Source organism: Canis lupus, chromosome 16 (assembly GCF_048164855.1).
Source record: "Canis lupus baileyi chromosome 16, mCanLup2.hap1, whole genome shotgun sequence".
NCBI classification, from domain to species: domain Eukaryota; kingdom Metazoa; phylum Chordata; class Mammalia; order Carnivora; family Canidae; genus Canis; species Canis lupus.
This window is the reverse complement of record NC_132853.1, coordinates 47,329,178-47,346,946: the sequence shown is the minus strand read 5'-3', so window position 1 is coordinate 47,346,946 and position 17,769 is coordinate 47,329,178. Positions and strand designations below refer to the sequence as shown.

Below are 17,769 nucleotides of genomic sequence, written 5' to 3'. Positions count from 1 at the left end.
CACTTTTGAATTGAGGAAAAAAATTATGTACATCCTTGTTATTTTATAATGATTATCATCTGATTTTTAGTGATAGTATCATCTGTTTTAGGAATGTTGGCATTTGTGTAATTTAAATGTTTTTTGTAGCTATGATTTAATGAATCAAAAGGCAGAGCCCAACTTTAGGATGATTTAGGAAGAAAATGTGGTTAGTTTACTTTATGAAACTTCTACTTCTGAGGCTATTGCAAAAACAAATCATCCTCATCTCATCCAGAGTATTGACAGATTGCAGGCCATCCTTAAAACTTGATGATGATAGTTGTATTTATTTTACCATTTGAGAAATAATAAAACTGGCATGTAGAAATACCTTTTCAAGGAGTAAGGCAAGAAATCAGGTCCTTTACATTTGAATCTTTATACTTGATCTTAGCCAGAAGGCTGAGAAGCAATTACATTTGAATCTTTAATAAGACATTAGGATAAACTGTTCTCTAGTTTTGAGAAATGTCTTTTGGATGACTATGCTTATATGTTTGTAATTTATATATAACATGTAAATAAAATCTCTCACTAAGCAGTACATGACAATTATGCATTATTCTCTGATTGCAAAGATAGTACAGGGTAACTTATTTTTGTATTTTGAAGACCAGCTGATTTCTGTTTAAGCTTTTTACTACTTCTTCCCAAAATTTTAACCTAAGTTGTGAAGCCGTCTTTTCAGTTATGTTACATTGAAACTGGATCTCGGCCTAATGAGTCAGTCAAGTAACATTTTCCTTGATTAAGCTGCATATTTATAAATAAATATATATTTCACCCAATAGAAAAGTAATATGCACTGCAGATAGAGTGAGGCTACCCAGTGCTCAGAATTTATGTTATAATATATTTTACCCTGTGCTGTGTACTATGCTACATTTTTTTCCCCAGGGATGTCAGAACTTGAACAGTTATTCATTTTGACATTGTGCCCTACTTAACAGTATATTCTAACTGAGGCTAAACTGTATTTTTTGCAATGGCATTTGAATGGTACATCGTATCACATTTTAATGAGGAATTAGCAGTGTTTTTACATGAATATTCTAAAAGATTTTTGTTGTCATAAGTTGACTTTCAGAGAGTTTCACTGTGCTTTACTACACAAGAAAAGACTTAACCTTTCACGGTTTTCTGATTTTCTCTTTCTATAATGGGTGGGTATTGGTAGCAGGAAGAGAAAAGTGATTATTACCTGATAGATTTTATCTTATGGGGAATTTATCCTATTTTCTTCCTGCAGTTCAGATTTCCTTTGACTGAGATTTAAGTTCTAAATGTTAATCTGTAGTTTCAAAATGTTAATAACTATTTTGGTTATGTTCTTATCCTGATGTAAAAAAAAAAGGTGTTTTTTTTTAACATGGGTTCCTATTTATGTTATTTTATTAAGCTAGGCAAAAGATTTCTGATATTGGGAAGATTCTTTGTCAAATGGGTTTTTGTATTGTTTTGTTTTTAAAAATTACCAGCTCTAGCATATAAAATGCTCCTACCAAAATGTTGGAGTGTATTATTTGAGAATTTTAATGTTGTGTTCCTTTATAAATGTGTTTTCTGTTTCCATTTAGATCTTGAATACCTGATGCATGCAAAACAACAGCTAGTAACCACAGCTAAGCGTTGGGATTCTTCTTCTAAGACTATTATAGATTTTGAACCTAATGAAACTACTGATTTGGAGAAGAGCCTTCTTATCAGATACCAAATTCCTCTTTCTGCTGACCAGCTGTTTACCCAGTCTGTTTTAGACAAATCATTGACCAAGACCAACTATCAGTCACGGCTGCATGACCTTCTTTATATCGAGGAGATAGCCCAGTATAAAGAAGTCAGCAAGTAAGTTACTTTAGAAACATTTGGTTGTGAAAAACGTCCCCTTTTGATGATATCTTTCATTTTTAAAATGGAGGTGTGCCTAAGAGAAGACAGGAAGTAAAGACTGTTATTCAGTAGCTGTTGTTCATTTCCATAAGACTCTGCCACATGCTAGGTGTGTAAACATGTACTGGAGGTTTCTGTTAATAGTAGTCAGAGTGAGTACTTAGTAAATATTTGCCGAGTAAGTGTACAAAGGCTGAAAGAGACCACATATTTTAAGAATATAATTTTAAGGGGGATCCCTGGGTGGCTCAGCAGTTTGGCACCTGCCTTTGGCCCAGGGCGTGATCTGGGAGTCCCAGGATCGAGTCTCACATCAGGCTCCTTGCATGGAGCCTGCTTCTCCCTCTCCCTGTGTCTCTGCCTCTCTGTGTGTGTGTCTTTCATGAATAAATAAATAAAATATTTAAAAAATATATAATTTTAAGAATGAAATAATTTAGGGGCTTCTGGGTGGCAGTGAATTAAGTGTCTGCCATTGGCTCAGGTCATGATCTCAGGTCCTTGGGATGGAGCCCTTTGTTGGGCTCCCTGCTTAGTGGGAAGTCTGCTCTTCCCCCTTCCCTTTGCCTCTCTTCTTGCTTGTGCTCTCTTTCTCAAAAATAAATAAAATACTAAAAAGAATGAAATGGTTTAAATCTTCAGGAAAACTATTTGGTAATAGTAAAATACCTTTATAACCACTTATAAATGCTTTAACATATTTTACATTTTATCCATATGCCACAAGTGAAGATCAAGAGTAAATTCAAAAGTCTATTTGAGTCATTATAGGAAGAGTAATCTTAGAAATGAAAGTTTGGGGCAGTTAGTTAAGTGTCTGACTTTTTCAGTTAAGTATCTGACTCTTGATTTCAGCTCTGGTTATGATCTCAGGGTTGTGAGATCAAGCCCTGCATTGGGGAGATTGAGATCCTTTCCCTCTGCCCCTCCCCCTGTTCTCTGCCCTTCCCCCTGTTCTCGTGTTCTCTCTCAAATAAATAAAGTAATTAATATTAAATAGGATTAGCTTTTGGAATATATCTAATTTCAAATTAAATGCTTGTAAAATTTACAGAGTTAGAATATATTTTTCATTGCTCTTAACACTTTGAATTATGGTCATTAATGGTCTCTTACAAGACTTTTATTGATTGTGTCCATATGTGGTTCTAAATAAATAGTTAACTTATTAAATAACAAGGACAGTGGCTTGTATCATGTATATTCATATTAATATGCATATATGTTATTTACATGGTCATAGATTCCTTTTCCTTAGTAAAGAAAACATTGATAAAATCATAAATATTGTGATGAAATAGTGTTTAAAAATTTACTAGAATCTTACAAGACTATTTTGGAGTACTATAATAGAAACTCAGAAAATTTTTTTTTAAGATTTTATGTATTTATTCATGAGAGACACAGAGAAAGAGAGGCAAAGACATAGGAAGAGGGAGAAACAGGCTCCACGCAGGGAGCTTGATGTGGGACTCCATCCCGGAGTGCCGGGATCATGCTCTGAGTCCAAGGCAGGCGCTCAGCCACTGGAGCCACCCAGGGGTCCCAGAAAATACTATGTATTAACTTTTATTTGGTTTTAGATGCCTGAGTGGCTCAGCAATTGAGCATCTGCCTTTGGCTCAGAGTGTGATCCTGGGATCTGGGATTGAGTCCCATATTAGGCTCCTCCCGGGGAGCCTGCCTTTTCCTCTGCCTGTGTCTCTGCTTCTCTCTGTGTGTCTCTCGTGAATAAATAAGTAAAAAAAATCTTTAAAAAAAACCCCAAAACCAAATATATTGTTTGTTCAGGTTTAAAAATCATTCCAGATACATTACCTCAGAACTTATATCTAAAGACCATTAAGCTTATGGATTATTACATTAAAAATGAATTTTTAAAAATGGAAATTTGAGGCCCCTGAGTGATTCAGTGGGTTAACTGTTGGACCCTTAATTTTGGCTCAGGTTATGATCTCAGGGTCATGAGATCGACCCCCCCATCAGGCTCCTTGCTGGGCATGGAGTTGGTGGAGATTCTCTTTCTCTCCCTCTCTGTCCCACGTCCGCACCCCCCTTCCCCGCCCACCACATCCCCCCGCCCAACTCTCAGGCTCTCTCCCTCTCTTAAAAATAAAAGGAAATTGGGGATCTCTGGGGGCTCAGTGGTTTAGTGCCTGCCTTTGGCCCGGGGTGCGATCCTGGGGTCCTGGGATTGAGTCCCACGTCGGGCTCCCGGTATGGAGCCTGCTTCTCCCTCTGCCTGCGTCTCTGCCTCTCTTTCTCTATGTCTATCATGAATAAATAAATAAATAAAATCTTTAAAAAAAAATAAAAGGAAATTTGAACAGATAAAAGAATGATTACTGTAGCCCTACAAAATTATAGAGGTCAGGTTCTTTTTTTTTTTACATTTATTTATTCATTCATTCATTCATTCATTCATTCATTCATTCATTTATGAGAGACGCATAGAGAGAGGCAGAGACACAGGCAGAGGGAGAAACAGGCTCCCCACCAGGAGCCTGATACGGGACTTGATCCTGGACCATGGGATTACACCCTGAGCCAACAGCAGGTGCTCAACTGCTGAGCCACCCAGGTGTCCCTGAAGGTCAGATTCTGATCAAGAAATTAAATGGATGGGCACCTGGGTAGCTTAGTCTGTTGGGTGTCTGTCTTTGGCTTGGGTCATGATTTTGGGGGCCTAGTTCTAGCCCTCCATCGGGCTTCTTGTTGTGGGGAGCCTGCTTCTCTCTTTCTTTTTGCCTGCCTCTCCACCTGCTTGTGTTCTCTCTCTCTCTATCAAATAAATAATAAAATCTTAAAAAAAAATTAAATAGATAAAAAGTTCACTCCAAGAGCACCTTGCAGAGGCTTCTTAAAGGCCATATAAGGGGCACCTAGGTGGCTCAGTGAGTTGAGCTTTTACTCTTGGTTTGGCTCAGATGGAGTTCTCAGGGTCATTGGGTCAAGCCCTGCGTCAGGCTCTGTATCAGGCCCTGTGCTAAATATGGACACTGAGTTCTCTGTTTCTCTCCCTTCCTTTCTTTCCCTCCTCCTTCCCTCTCTCCCCCTCTCCCTCTACCCTTCCTCCTTCTCTGTCTCTTTTTCAAATAAATAAAATCTTAAAAAAACCCATATAAGAGGGACTTGAAAATACCTGCAGCATGAAATGAACACTGGTGACAAACTAAGTTTGTATATTTTTGGAGGAGGGTTATTTGCTAGTTTGTATTAAAGGTATTCAGAAGTTTTGACCCTTTTGATATAGTAATTCTACTTAGGAGGAATCAATCTTGAAGAACTAATCAGAGGTGAAGTTAAAGATGCCTGTAAACAAATTTTATCTTTCATAGAACAGTGAAGAATTAGTAAATTATGATATAGCCATATAATCTGATGTTCCGTAACTACAGTTGTTCCCCCTTATCCATGATTTCATTTTCCCTGGTTTCAGTTAGCTGATATCAACTGTGATCTAGAAGCAGATGATCCTTCTTGAGATCTATCATCAGTGATAATAGCTTAATGCTACGTCACTATGCTTATGTCGTTTACCTCACTTCATCTTATCACCCAGGTATTTTATCATTTCATATCATCACAAGAAAGTGTGGGTACTACACTAAGATATTTTGAGAGAGAGAGAGACGCCCTACATTCACATAGGTTTTTTTTTTTACAGTATATTGTTTTAATTATTTTAAGTTATTGTTGTTAATTTCTTATTGTGCATAATAATAAAACTTCATTAAAGGTATGTATGATTAGGAAAAAATATTATATAATGAGGTTTGGTACTATCCATGGTGCAGTTGCTGGGAGTCTTGGATCATATCCCATGCAGATAAGGTGGACTATTGTATTGAAATTATGTTCTTGAAGACTTTTCAGAACAGTAAAGATACTGATGGTACCATATAAAGAGGAAAATATGCTAGTCATGAAAGTATCTGGTATAATTCTAATTTTGTATGTACATGCACATGTGAATATATTTGTATATAAAAATATTAGAAAACAATAACAATAAAAATAAAAATATTAGAGTTACAGCATTACAAGTTCTAGTTGGTGAAATTATGAGTGATTTTTATGTTTTAATGTGGTTTTCTCTTTTTTTGATGTGTTGTACAATGACCACGTATTACAATTAAAATATGAAAAAGCAAACAAAGAAATAGAAAGGCAGTTAGAACATTATCAGTTGCAGCACTTGATGATCCAGATGTAAAATTGCCCTTAGAGATGAAAAGAAAGATTGTAGTAAGAGAGCGTATAGTAGGAACATCTAAGCTTTCTTTTTTTTTGATCTTTAAAATAATTATTGGCTCAAATAGGGATGTTTACAAATTGAATATAAATCTCTAGGATCACTTTTTATGTGTTATATATGCTAACCACACAAGACTTTGAAGAATCTTAAAGACAGAAAAGAGAATATTGCTAAACGTCTGATGTGACAAGTAGACAGTTACCGCGTCAGAGAATTCTGGAAGTTATCAGTGATTCTCTCATCCAAAGGTAACCCTGGATGTGAATGCTGGTAAATTACACTTCTGAAATTGACTTGTAAAATTCTGTGAAGTACAGCATAGAGTTGGTGCACATACAAAGCAGCAGATCCTCAGTAATTAAATGGAATTCTCAGAGGGTGTCTGTAAGCACATGGACAAGGGACAAATGACAGACATAAAGGATTTTCAAAAATCTTTTACAGAGTTTTATATACTACTTAAAAACTTTTTATTTTTTGTTTTTTCCTTTCCCCTTTAAACTTATTATTTGTATATATTTTAATGTTGCCTTGAATTTATTTCATATTTGATTGTTAATTCTTTAAAAATAACATGAAATATATTTTTAAAATGGATTTGAGAGGGTCTGTATGTAGCTACTAAACTATGCTGTAGTGTAGGAATCAGCAAACTTTTCCTATAAAGGGCTGACTAGAAACTATTAAAGGCTTTGTGGACTTGTTACAGTCTTTGTTGCATAGCTTCTTTGTTTTGTCTTTGTCTTGTTAGTTAAGGATATACAAAAACAGGCTGAAGTTTGGATTTGGTCTTTGGGTCATGCTCTAGTATGTCTGATTGGGTCATTTTACTTGTCTGTTCAGTCACTACCAGTCATCAAAGCAAACCCAAGTCACCATTAGAATGGTGAAGAATGTTTTGTTCCGGATTGAGACTCAATTTAAAGCCGGAGGACAATGGTATGGGTAAATGGACTCCTCCCTCAAATGACCTAGATGCGTGTGTATTGACAGTAAAATGTATTCCGTATGCGCAGGAATGTGCCTCTTTGAGATTTAGTCAGACTTTCCCATGAGTGATAATTTCCTAAGATCAAGAGAATGTATTGGTCAGTTGTGAACTTTGACAATTTAAACAGAATATTGCTAATCTTGAAAGTGGTATCAAGGGAATTTATACTGATTTCTTGCATTTTATTTTATTTTTTAAAATATTTTATTTATTTCAGAGAGAGTGTACATAAACATGGGGGGGGGGGAAGAAGCAGACTCCCTGCTGAGCAGAGAGCCTGATGTGGGGCTCCATTCTAGGACCCTGGGATCATGACCTGAGCTGAAGGCAGATGCTTAATCGATTGAACTACCCAGGCGCCCCTGATTTCTTGCATTTGTAATTGTAAGGTTTGGATTATATTTTTACATGGTCACCTTAGCATGCCTTCCTTGAAAATGGGATTGAGGGGATCCCTGGGTGGCGCAGCGGTTTGGCGCCTGCCTTTGGCCCAGGGCGCGATCCTGGAGACCCAGGATCGAATCCCACGTCGGGCTCCCGGTGCATGGAGCCTGCTTCTCCCTCTGCCTGTGTCTCTGCCTCTCTCTCTCTCTGTGTGACTATCATAAATAAATAAAAAAAAATTAAAAAAAAAAAAAAAAAGAAAATGGGATTGAATGAAGTTCTTAAGATTAGACAAAATATATTTTGGCTTGAGTTTGGATGTAGTAATCAGTTTTATCTCTTTATTTTTTTACTTTAAGCAAAGGGATGATTTTCAAAGCAGTCCAGAAATTAAGATTTCTTTTTATATTAAATTTTAGTGTGAGATCTGTGGAGGTGGTAAGGATAATACTGCATTTCATGTAAGTTTTAGAAAATGCTTCTGAGTTCTTTCAAGATTAAAAGAAAAGTATTTCTCTTGTCTTCAGTTACATGTTGATAAGCATTCAATTATGATTCTACCTTGAAGTGAAATCTATTTGATTCTTAGATGCACATTTTCAAAAGAAATTGACTTTGGCTGAAGCTGTTGTGTCCATTAAACTGTGTATGGACACAGTGGCATGCCTAATCAGGTTGTTGTGGCTTCTCATTGTTGACAGCTGGCATGACAGGCCTGGTATGTGGATGCACATTTCATCATTAAGATGGGTGAGGTGAGGCCTCTGTTGGGTATGCCTCAGTTCTGTTGCTCTGCCTCAATAAACCCAGATATTGGCTTATTACCTTGGTTGATTTTTGTTATCATTCATTTAGTCAGAAATTGTATAAAGTGAAATTCTCTATATAGCTTTGAAATTCTTTTAAAGTTACACTCAAGAGATATAACTATGCCAAGATTGATAGAGCTATATTTCTTTTAGCCAAGTATGATATTAAATTGGTCAAAATTTACTTGGCTGCTATTCCATTTCCCAAAAGGTTAGGAATTACATAAGCTTTAAGGCTGATTTCAAAATGTGACAAGCAATAATGGAAAGATGGTTTTTCTTTTTATTAAGAAATAATCTGTTAATTGTAGGATATATTTTGTAGTCTAGGTATTTCTGAGTTATTAAATCATAAAACTTTACATGTTCTAAATATTTAAGAAATCTTACTAATGTAATTTAGTTTTAGGCTATTAATATTTTAGAAAATTAAATATTCTACTAGCTGTAACTTCTATTGGAAAGTCTATGATGCCTGTTAGGTCTGTATCTTGAACAGATGAGGAATCTTCTGGCGGAAAGCTGTATTTCTTAATACTTTTATTTTCTAGTGCCTCTACCTCAAGAGTTTTGTTCCAAGGCACAACTAAATGTCATAAGAGGATTCTCTTGTTACTTTAAGAGTGAGGTGAATTTTTCATGATTTCCTAGTTGTCATCAGGTGTTTTGGAATGGTAGCTTCTAAAATGGATGTAATAATAAAATTTTAATATATTGCCTTAGTTGAGGAAATATGCAATTTCTAGAGTTTGTTAGGGAATAATATAAAGTAGTTGAAATGGAAATATGTTGCCTGGAAAAAATCAGATTATTACAAAAATGTAAAATTAGTTCAATGAACAAAATTTATTGAGTATATAAAATGTTAGGTTCAGATTAGCCACTACTGATTCTAAGACAAAAATGTTATATTTCCTTCTTCTTCAAAAGTTTGCAATCCATGAAACTGATGTATAACTCTGTATGTTAACTAACTGGAATTAAAATAAAAACTTAGAAAAAAGTTTGTTATCCAGTAGGGGAGACAGACCTATAAATACAGAGTTACAATACAATGTAATTAACACTGCAATAGGAATGCACAAAAGCCCCATAGGAGGACATCTACCCCACATTAGTGGGGAGAAGGAGAAGTGAAGTCAAGGAGGGAATCAAGTCTGCTTTTGGGAACCAGATGGTGTTTAAGCTGAATTTTTATTTATTTATTTTTAAATATTTTATTTGTTTTAAGTAGAGCATGAGAGAGTGTGTGCATGCACACAAGTTAAGGGACAGGCATAGGGAGAGAATCTCAAGTGGCCTTCCTGCTGAACACAGAGCCTATTGTGGAGCTCTGCCTTGCCCCCGCCCTGAGTTCATGACCTGAATCGAAGCCAAGAGTTGGACCCTCAACCAATTGAGCCACCTAGGTGTTCCTTTAAGCTGAATTAAAAACAACAACAACAACAAAACCCAGGTAAAATTGTCAGATGAAGAAATAGGACAAATACATTAGTTGGAAAGAACGGGACATGAGAATAAGAGCATGGAATTTTGGAGGAAATTGCAAGTTGGTCATCCTAGCTGTAATGGAGGGCTCGTGTATGGAGTTGGATAGGATGGTGAGAGAGAAAGTTGGTTAAACCTTACCCTTAGAGCTAGATAAAGCTACTTATCATCAGATTTCGAGTTTGCAAAGATCCTGTGGTGGTGGTTTGGAGTATAGATTTGAAACCAATCATGTTAGGAGTTTGTTATAGTTATCTAAGTTCAAAACATTAAGATGAAGATAAATTAGTAGGAAGAGGAACCAACAGCTTGGTGAAATTATGATGGGGGATTGAAGGATGGTGACAGACAAAAGGTCCAGGGTAACCTGGTTTCTGTCTTGGACACCTAGGTTGCTGAGAGTGCTATTGTCCAAAATGTGTCATACGTGGAAAGACTGGTTTGGGGTGACAGGAGGGGATGTTGGATGCAGATTGTGTTTTGCTTGTACTGAGTTTGAAGAGCATATAAGTGAAGGTGTCTGCTTGACAGTTGGGTTAACAGCCCTGAGCTGAGAGATCTAGGAGAGAGGGTGACCTCCCTTGATGAGAATCTACAGAGCAAGAAGAGGGCAGGGTAGACTTTGAGCTGGTGGCCAGTGCTTGGGTGGAATATGGAGGAGCTGCTAGAAAGGTAAGACAAAAAGTAGGAGAGTATGACTTTCTGGAAGTCAGTAGAAAAGAAAGCGCAAAGTGATTATAAAGTTTAAAAACAAAACAAGACAATACTGTGTATCACCTTAAGCAACAAAGAGACTATTTCTAAATTAAGAATGCGTTATAAGAAATTTCTTTTAGCTCAGAAAACTTTTAATGACCCTAAATCTCATGTGTGTATGTGGAGTAAAAGGAATGTAAAAATTTAACTGTGTTTGAGGTACTGGGGTGGCTCAGTGGCTGAGTGCTTTTGGCTCAGGTTGTGATCCCAGGATCCTGGGATTGAGTACCACATCAGGCTCCTTGCAGGGAGCCTGCTTCTCCCTCTGCCTGTGTCTCTGCCTCTCTTCTCTCTGTCTCCCTCATGAATAAATAAATACAATCTTAAAAAAAAATTTTTAACTGTATTTGAAAATACAGCCATAGGTTCCTGTTCTTTTTAAAAGCATATATTTTATTACAAACAAAAAAGCAGGTGAACATAGATTATATGTAAATTGGGGAGTATAATATATGTAAACTGGGGAGTATAATATACTTTTATTTTCATTTTAAGACTGATTTTTTCAAATGTGAATTTAGTGCACATTCCAGTCTTTAAAGAGTCAAATGTAACTGGTAAGATACAAACTAGTTTGGATCTATGAAATACGAGAATGAGAAAAATATACTGTGATTTTTAATAATTCCACACATATGCAAATTCTGCTGGTATTCATTTAATCCCCATTTGAGCCTCCTTACTAAATATTAACTTTAGTATGTATTTATACATGTTTTTGAAGTCTTACATGTTCTATTTTTAAGGTTGCTAATGGAACTTGTAAACTTTTGTATATTGCATGCATGAATAGCTATTCAGTTATTTTCCTTAAAGAGTTCTGTAACAGTGTTTCTGTATCCTTGTACTTTTCTGACTTTATTTTTTTTTTACTTTGATAATTTAAAGTATGTAAATAGACATATTAATTAACATTTTAATATGATTTTATTTATTCGAGAGAGAGACTGAGAATGAGAGTAGGAGGAGGTGCAAAGGGGAAGGAGAAGCAGATTTCTTGCTCAACAGGGAACCTCATGTGGGGTTCAGTCCCAGGATCATGACCTGAGCCATAGGCAGACATTTAACTGACTGAGCGACCTTCACTGACTGAGCAACCCAGGTGCCCCTTGATATGGTGTTTTTAATTAGATTTGTTTTCCTAATATTGTAAGCAGATGTTAATATTAAGAAAGTTTACAAGGTTTAAAAAAGTTTTTTTTCCTTAAGAATTTGTAAGATATTCTTAGCATCATGTATACAAAAGAAGATTTGAAACCAGACCAGTAGTACCATTAAAAAGTAGCCTTTTCCATAAATGGATGTATAGATTTTAAAACAACTTAATTTTTTTCATTCACATACTTTTAAATCTTCTGAAGAAAAAGTAGATGTTCCCTTTCCTCTTTTACCGCTTTGTCTTTTCTTACAGCATCATTTCAGAATGGCAAAGGAGAAAGGTGTCTGTTACTTTAAATCTTTCTTCCACCTCCTACTTCTTGACCATGTAGATCTTGATTTTCCATACTTGCTTGACACACATTCTCTCACACTCACTGCCTGTGAGTGTGCCAGCCATTTCCTGACAAGTTAGCTCTTAACTTCTCTTCCAGTAATTCCTGCATGAGATCTGTCTCAGGGTAGTCACTAACAAAAGTTTATTCTGGATATTATTTGTTAACAGTATTGAAAGAAAAATTTCACAGTTTGAATCTTTTGGTAAGATATACTTGAAAAGTCTCAGTTTAATGAAGGTTTGTAAAAAAAAAAGAAAATGAAGGGTTGTAGTTTCAACACTGCCTTACCTTCTGGCTTTAGGGGATTTTAAAGTTTTTTTTTTTTTTTTCTTTTAAGATTTTATTTACTTATTTATGAGAGACAGAGAGAGAGAGAGGCAGAGACATAGGCAGAGGGAGAAGCAGGTTACATGCAAGGAGCCCAATGTGGGACACAATCCCGGTACTCCGGGATCACGCCCTGAGCTGAAGGCAGACAATCACTGAGCCACCCAGGTGTCCCGGATTTTAGTTTTAATGATCCCATGGTGTGTTCAAGCAGACTTTTGTATTAAACATGCAATAATATTTTATTTTATCAAAATATCATACTTAGCTTTATTTTAAGTGTTTAGGTTTTAAAAATGTTTTCTTCAGTTCAACTAAGTATGTATCTTTATAGCTTGGGTGAGAATTTATTCACTTAAAAAAAGTTTGGTTGTTTCCAGCTTAAATTAAAGGCAGAAAGGTAGTATATGGTTTATAGTGTGATAGAGCAGAATTGACGATGAAGTTTTAGTTTTTTGCATGTTTAGATTTATTTTGTTCTAATCTATTTTTTTTTTTTATGTTTTTGATGTAAAACATTCAAACTCATTTTCTACTTCTAATTTAGGTTCAACCTTAAAGTGCAGTTGCAGATTCTAGCAAGTTTCATGCTCACTGGAGTTTCTGGAGGTGCAAAGTATGCTCAGAATGGACAACTTTTTGGTCGCTTTAAGCTTACTGAAACACTTTCTGAAGATACTTTGGCTGGACGGCTGGTGATGACCAAAGTCAATGCTGTTTATTTATTACCAGTCCCTAAAGAGAAGTTAGTACAGACCCAGGGAACCAAAGAGAAGGTTTATGAAGCTACTATTGAAGAAAAAACAAAAGAATATATATTTTTAAGGATATCCAGGGAATGCTGTGAGGAACTTAATCTTCGGCCTGATTATGACATACAGGTGTGTTTTGAAGTGAGAAAACTTAATTATGGTTGTCTATAGTATTCTTGTTAGCTGATAAAATTCTTCTGGTTTGGCTTTCCATCTTCTGCCATAACCTGAAGTGCCGTTGACTTTGAACTGTTATGGTGGTGGGTGGAGAATTAGACTCCACTGTCAGAGAAAACCAGTTTGATAATTGACATCTACAAGGTTTCAGTCTTACACGAGGCCAAACTTTCTGATTAGAATTTTAAATCAGTAAATGAACAGATTAAAGGAAACTAAGCCACAACCAGGACAATTCTCATCTGAGGTTGTGTCTGCCTGTGTTCTCTATTTATAGTTCTCCTCTGCCATATGTAACTGGAAAGCCAATGTGTCCTAGGCCTGGTTTTTATCACTTGAGAGATGATATTTCACGATGTTCTACTAATTTCATCAAGTATATTATTCATAGCAATATGGAGGAATCAGATAACCTTTATTTAGATATTAAGTGATTCACAAGTACTTCATTTTCTTTAGATGTAAAATGGGGTTATTAATGATATATACAGCATTGGTACTAGTAAATGAGATAATTTATGTAAAGTGCATATTGCAATGCCTGACACTGTTCTGTTGCTTTTCTCAATACCTTAAGTAAACAAAGCAAAATTAGCCATAATAATTCTTATTAAAATAGGATTGCACTTAAAAGAATCTCTAAACTTGGCTTCCCAAAAAGGTTATCTCCACAAAATCTTCAAGCAAGCTGCAAGCATTGATGTTTGTGTTCATACATTTTTTAAAAAAATGTTTATTTTGTGTTTCAGGTTGAACTTCAGTTTCAGTTAAATCGATTACCCCTCTGTGAAATGCATTATGCGCTAGACAGGATCAAGGACAATGGGGTTTTGTTTCCAGACACCACTATGACTCCAACCATACCTTGGAGTCCCAACAGGTACAGGAAAGGAGATGTCTCACTAAAGGAAGTCATGTTAATGTTAAGTTGAATCTCTATATCAAGTAATGCCAATATGGTTTTATAAGCAAATTTACCATATTCTCCAGGAGCCATGTTTTAGTGAAGAAAGGAAAGTGAAAGAGTCTTAAAAGGAAACCTTTGATGTTCATCATGTACTTTCTTCACTTTTCCTCAGAGTCTAATTGAGTTCTGTTGCTTTTCTCAACACCTTAATTTGATAGAATGCCAAGTGATTCATGTATATTTCTGAGTATAAGTTGAATGGGAAAATTAGGACCTTTTAAAGTGTCTCAAACAGTTAATTTAAAATGATTTTTGAATATAGAAGATGTTTTTGTAATTTAGGAAAATGGAGAAAGTATCATAGAAGATAATATTTCAGAAACTGCTCTCAGGTTAATGGTTGTATAAATATTTTCCTGCTTAAATTCACCTTGGCACAGCTTTATAAGTGTCTTTATAAGGGTACTTCTGATTGTTTCCAAAATAACCATGACAGCTGTATGACTGCATCTTTCTTCTCATCCTTTTTCCTGAGTTTTTATCTTCTTGGCCCTTGCTGCTACCCTGCTCATTCCTCCTTTCCTTTCCTTCCCTTTTCTTCCCTTTCCTTCCCCTTTCCCTTTCCTTCTCTGTTCCCTTTCCCTATCTTCCCTTTCTTTCCTTTCTTTCATCTCAATGGCTCTACACAATAGAAGTTTGTTTATTTACTTATCACCTGTGTAAATCCAGTCCTGGTCAGGGGGCCCTGCTCCACCACTGATGGAGGCCCTAGTATCTTCAGTAAGTGGTTACCACGGTTTCATTCTTTGTGTTGACATGCAGCTGGCAGGCAGGGGAAGAATGAGCACAAGGGATCACATAGGAAATTTTTATGGGCCAGGCCTAGAAGTGGCATATATCTCTTCCCCTCACATTCCATTTCTTCCAGTTCTAAAAGTAGAACAAAGCACAGTATGCCTTACAACACAAAAACCAAATCATTTCTCCCTTATTTTGCTTCCCCTGACTATCCGTTTCCTATTCTTTTTACTGCCAAACTTCTCAAGCAGGAGGAGTTTATATGTTTCCACTTTATACTCATCCTGTAATCTGTTTTCCCACTTCCTCACTCTCCTGAAAGTAATCAGTGATTTACTAATTATAAAAGTCCAGTCTTCTCATTTCCCATTTGATTCACCTTCTCTGCACTCACCCCCCCCTTCTTCCATTTTTACAGCCAGTATGTAATTTAGAGCCGGATTATGTAGGTAGCCTTCTGGTTGGTCTTCTGTCCGGCAGTTTATGTTTCTGCTCTCTGGTCCAATACACATATTTCTTCCACAATTAGTTTGCTAAAATAATCACTTCATTTTAGTGATTATAAATCTCTGAAGGTGTCTCTTTGATATGTGGATAGTCTGAGCAGCTGAACACCATCCTCTTGTTATGTGGTTCCTTTGACAGGGCTTTCCAACAGTAGCTTCAGATTTATTTTATTTTTTTCTAGTTGACTTCCCCCTTACCCCTCTAAATACCCATGCTCTAGTCATATTGAATTACCTTGAAGTTTGTTTAATTGGCCCTATACTTAATTTCTTACAATTTAAAAAAATTGTGGTAAAATTTACATAACACAGAAAGTAGCCTCTAAACTACTTTTAAGTGTATATGCTTCAGTAGTATTAAGTATATTCACATTGTCATGCATCTTCAGAACCTTCTCATCTTATGAAACTGATACCTTATACCCAATAAACTCAGAGAGTCCCCCTATACCATTTTTATCTGTAAATGGTTTTCTCTTCCTGAAGTAATCTTTGCCCAATACTGATCTATTTATCTACCTGTTCTTTAAGATTTAATACAGTCCAAATGTTCTGACCTTCAAGGAGATGAATCTGACTCTTTCATTTCATTATTCCAACAAAAATTTCTCGAGTATCTGCTGTGTGCTAGATTCAGTCACTTTTGTGCTTTTCAAGCACAATTTATCTCAAATGAATTTTTGTCACTTGTGTACATTTCTCCTGTTTTCATTATAGTCTGAGCTTTTTGAAGGAAGAGACCATGTCTCATTTATCTGTAAATCCTTAACAGTCTTACATGTTATTAATATATGACGTATTTAAGTTACTATGAGTTTCAAGTTTAGGAATGCCTGGGTGGCTCAGCAGTTGAGTGTCTGCCTTTGGCTCAGGCATGATCCCAGGGTCTGGGATTGAGTCCCGTATCCAGCTCCCTGTGAGGAGCCTGCTTCACCCTCTGCCTGTGTTTCTGTCTCTCTGTGTGTCTCTAATGAATAGATAAATAAAATGTTAAAAAAAAAAAAGTTTCAAGTTTAAAGAAGGAAATTAGGGTTTCAAATGTGAGAGCATATCAGTAAACTTTTAGGCATGTATTTGATACGTTTACCTCTGAAAATTATATTGTATGTAACAGTATATTCAAATACTACTGACTGCAAGTGTTAACTACAAAAGTAAGTAAGAAAATGTCAAGTAACAAAAAACTTTTGAGCAGGAAGAGATTCCATACCCCCGTAATTTAATGGTAACTAAAAGGTGTCTTTGGAGTATAGGAATATACTGAGAAACTATTAGCCATTTAAAATCTTTTCTGGGATAAGGTGGAATAAAGATAGATAAATGAAGTTGAGAAATTATTCTCGAGCATGTGATCTGTAAATTAATTATGAAAATATATTAGACCAGGGGAAAAAGGGACTTTGAATCAATGTGGTTCAAGGATTAAATAATTTTTATTCAGAATGAGCTTGAAGAGACTATATCATTTTAAACTGTGAAAATCAGGATGTCTTACCAGCATATGTATTATAAGTCGTCTTTCCTTTATTGAGCAGGTGGTACACTAAAGACAACTTGTGCCCATTGGCCTCCCTCATTCATCACCGGAAATTATAGATGGTTTCTGGTCTGCTCTGAAGCACTTATTTACACTGAAGCAATTGATAAGTAGAATGGACTATAAAAATAAAGAGATAATGTATTAGAACTATGCCTATAAATTTGTCATGAATGTCTTAGATTTATACTTTTGTATATAATTGTCTCATAAGTTCTTTGAAGTCACTAAATTTGAAGGATTAGAGTGTTTTTTTTAAACTTTGTTTTTGAAAGTGTGTATTGATGGAGTAATGTGTCATTTTTTTGAGATTCTCAGAGAATGTAGTAATAGAAACTAACATTAATTGAGCACTTATCGCTCAATTATTTTTCTGAACAGCTTCCATATATTGTCTCATTTGACCTTAGAAAGACCATCTGTTGCATGTTGTTATCTCCATGTATAGATAAAGAAGCCACTGGGGTCAAGTATGAATGCAAATAACAGTTTATTGAACTAACTGTGGCTTAAACAAGTAGAGATAGAAGCCCAGAGGCAGATGGTCTAGGACTTGCAAGGGCTCCATAGTACCATCAGGGACTGAAGTCTCTCCTCCTCTCTGCCATGGAGCATGTTGGTTTTATTCTTTTTGTCTGTTACTTCTTGATTATAAGGTGGCTGCTGCAG

General features: G+C 35.8%; 1 protein-coding gene across 5 annotated transcripts in view; it reads left to right on the top strand.

Moving 5' to 3' along the window:
- HELZ (helicase with zinc finger) overlaps window positions 1-17,769 on the top strand; it is a 162,611-nt gene that overhangs the window by 68,298 nt on the left and 76,544 nt on the right. For all 5 annotated transcript variants that reach the window (XM_072781087.1, XM_072781083.1, XM_072781084.1 and 2 more), the window contains 3 exons: window positions 1,602-1,869; window positions 12,971-13,304; window positions 14,102-14,232. In XM_072781087.1, the coding sequence (XP_072637188.1) occupies window positions 1,602-1,869; window positions 12,971-13,304; window positions 14,102-14,232 (733 nt within the window). The remainder of the gene's footprint in view (window positions 1-1,601; window positions 1,870-12,970; window positions 13,305-14,101; window positions 14,233-17,769) is intronic.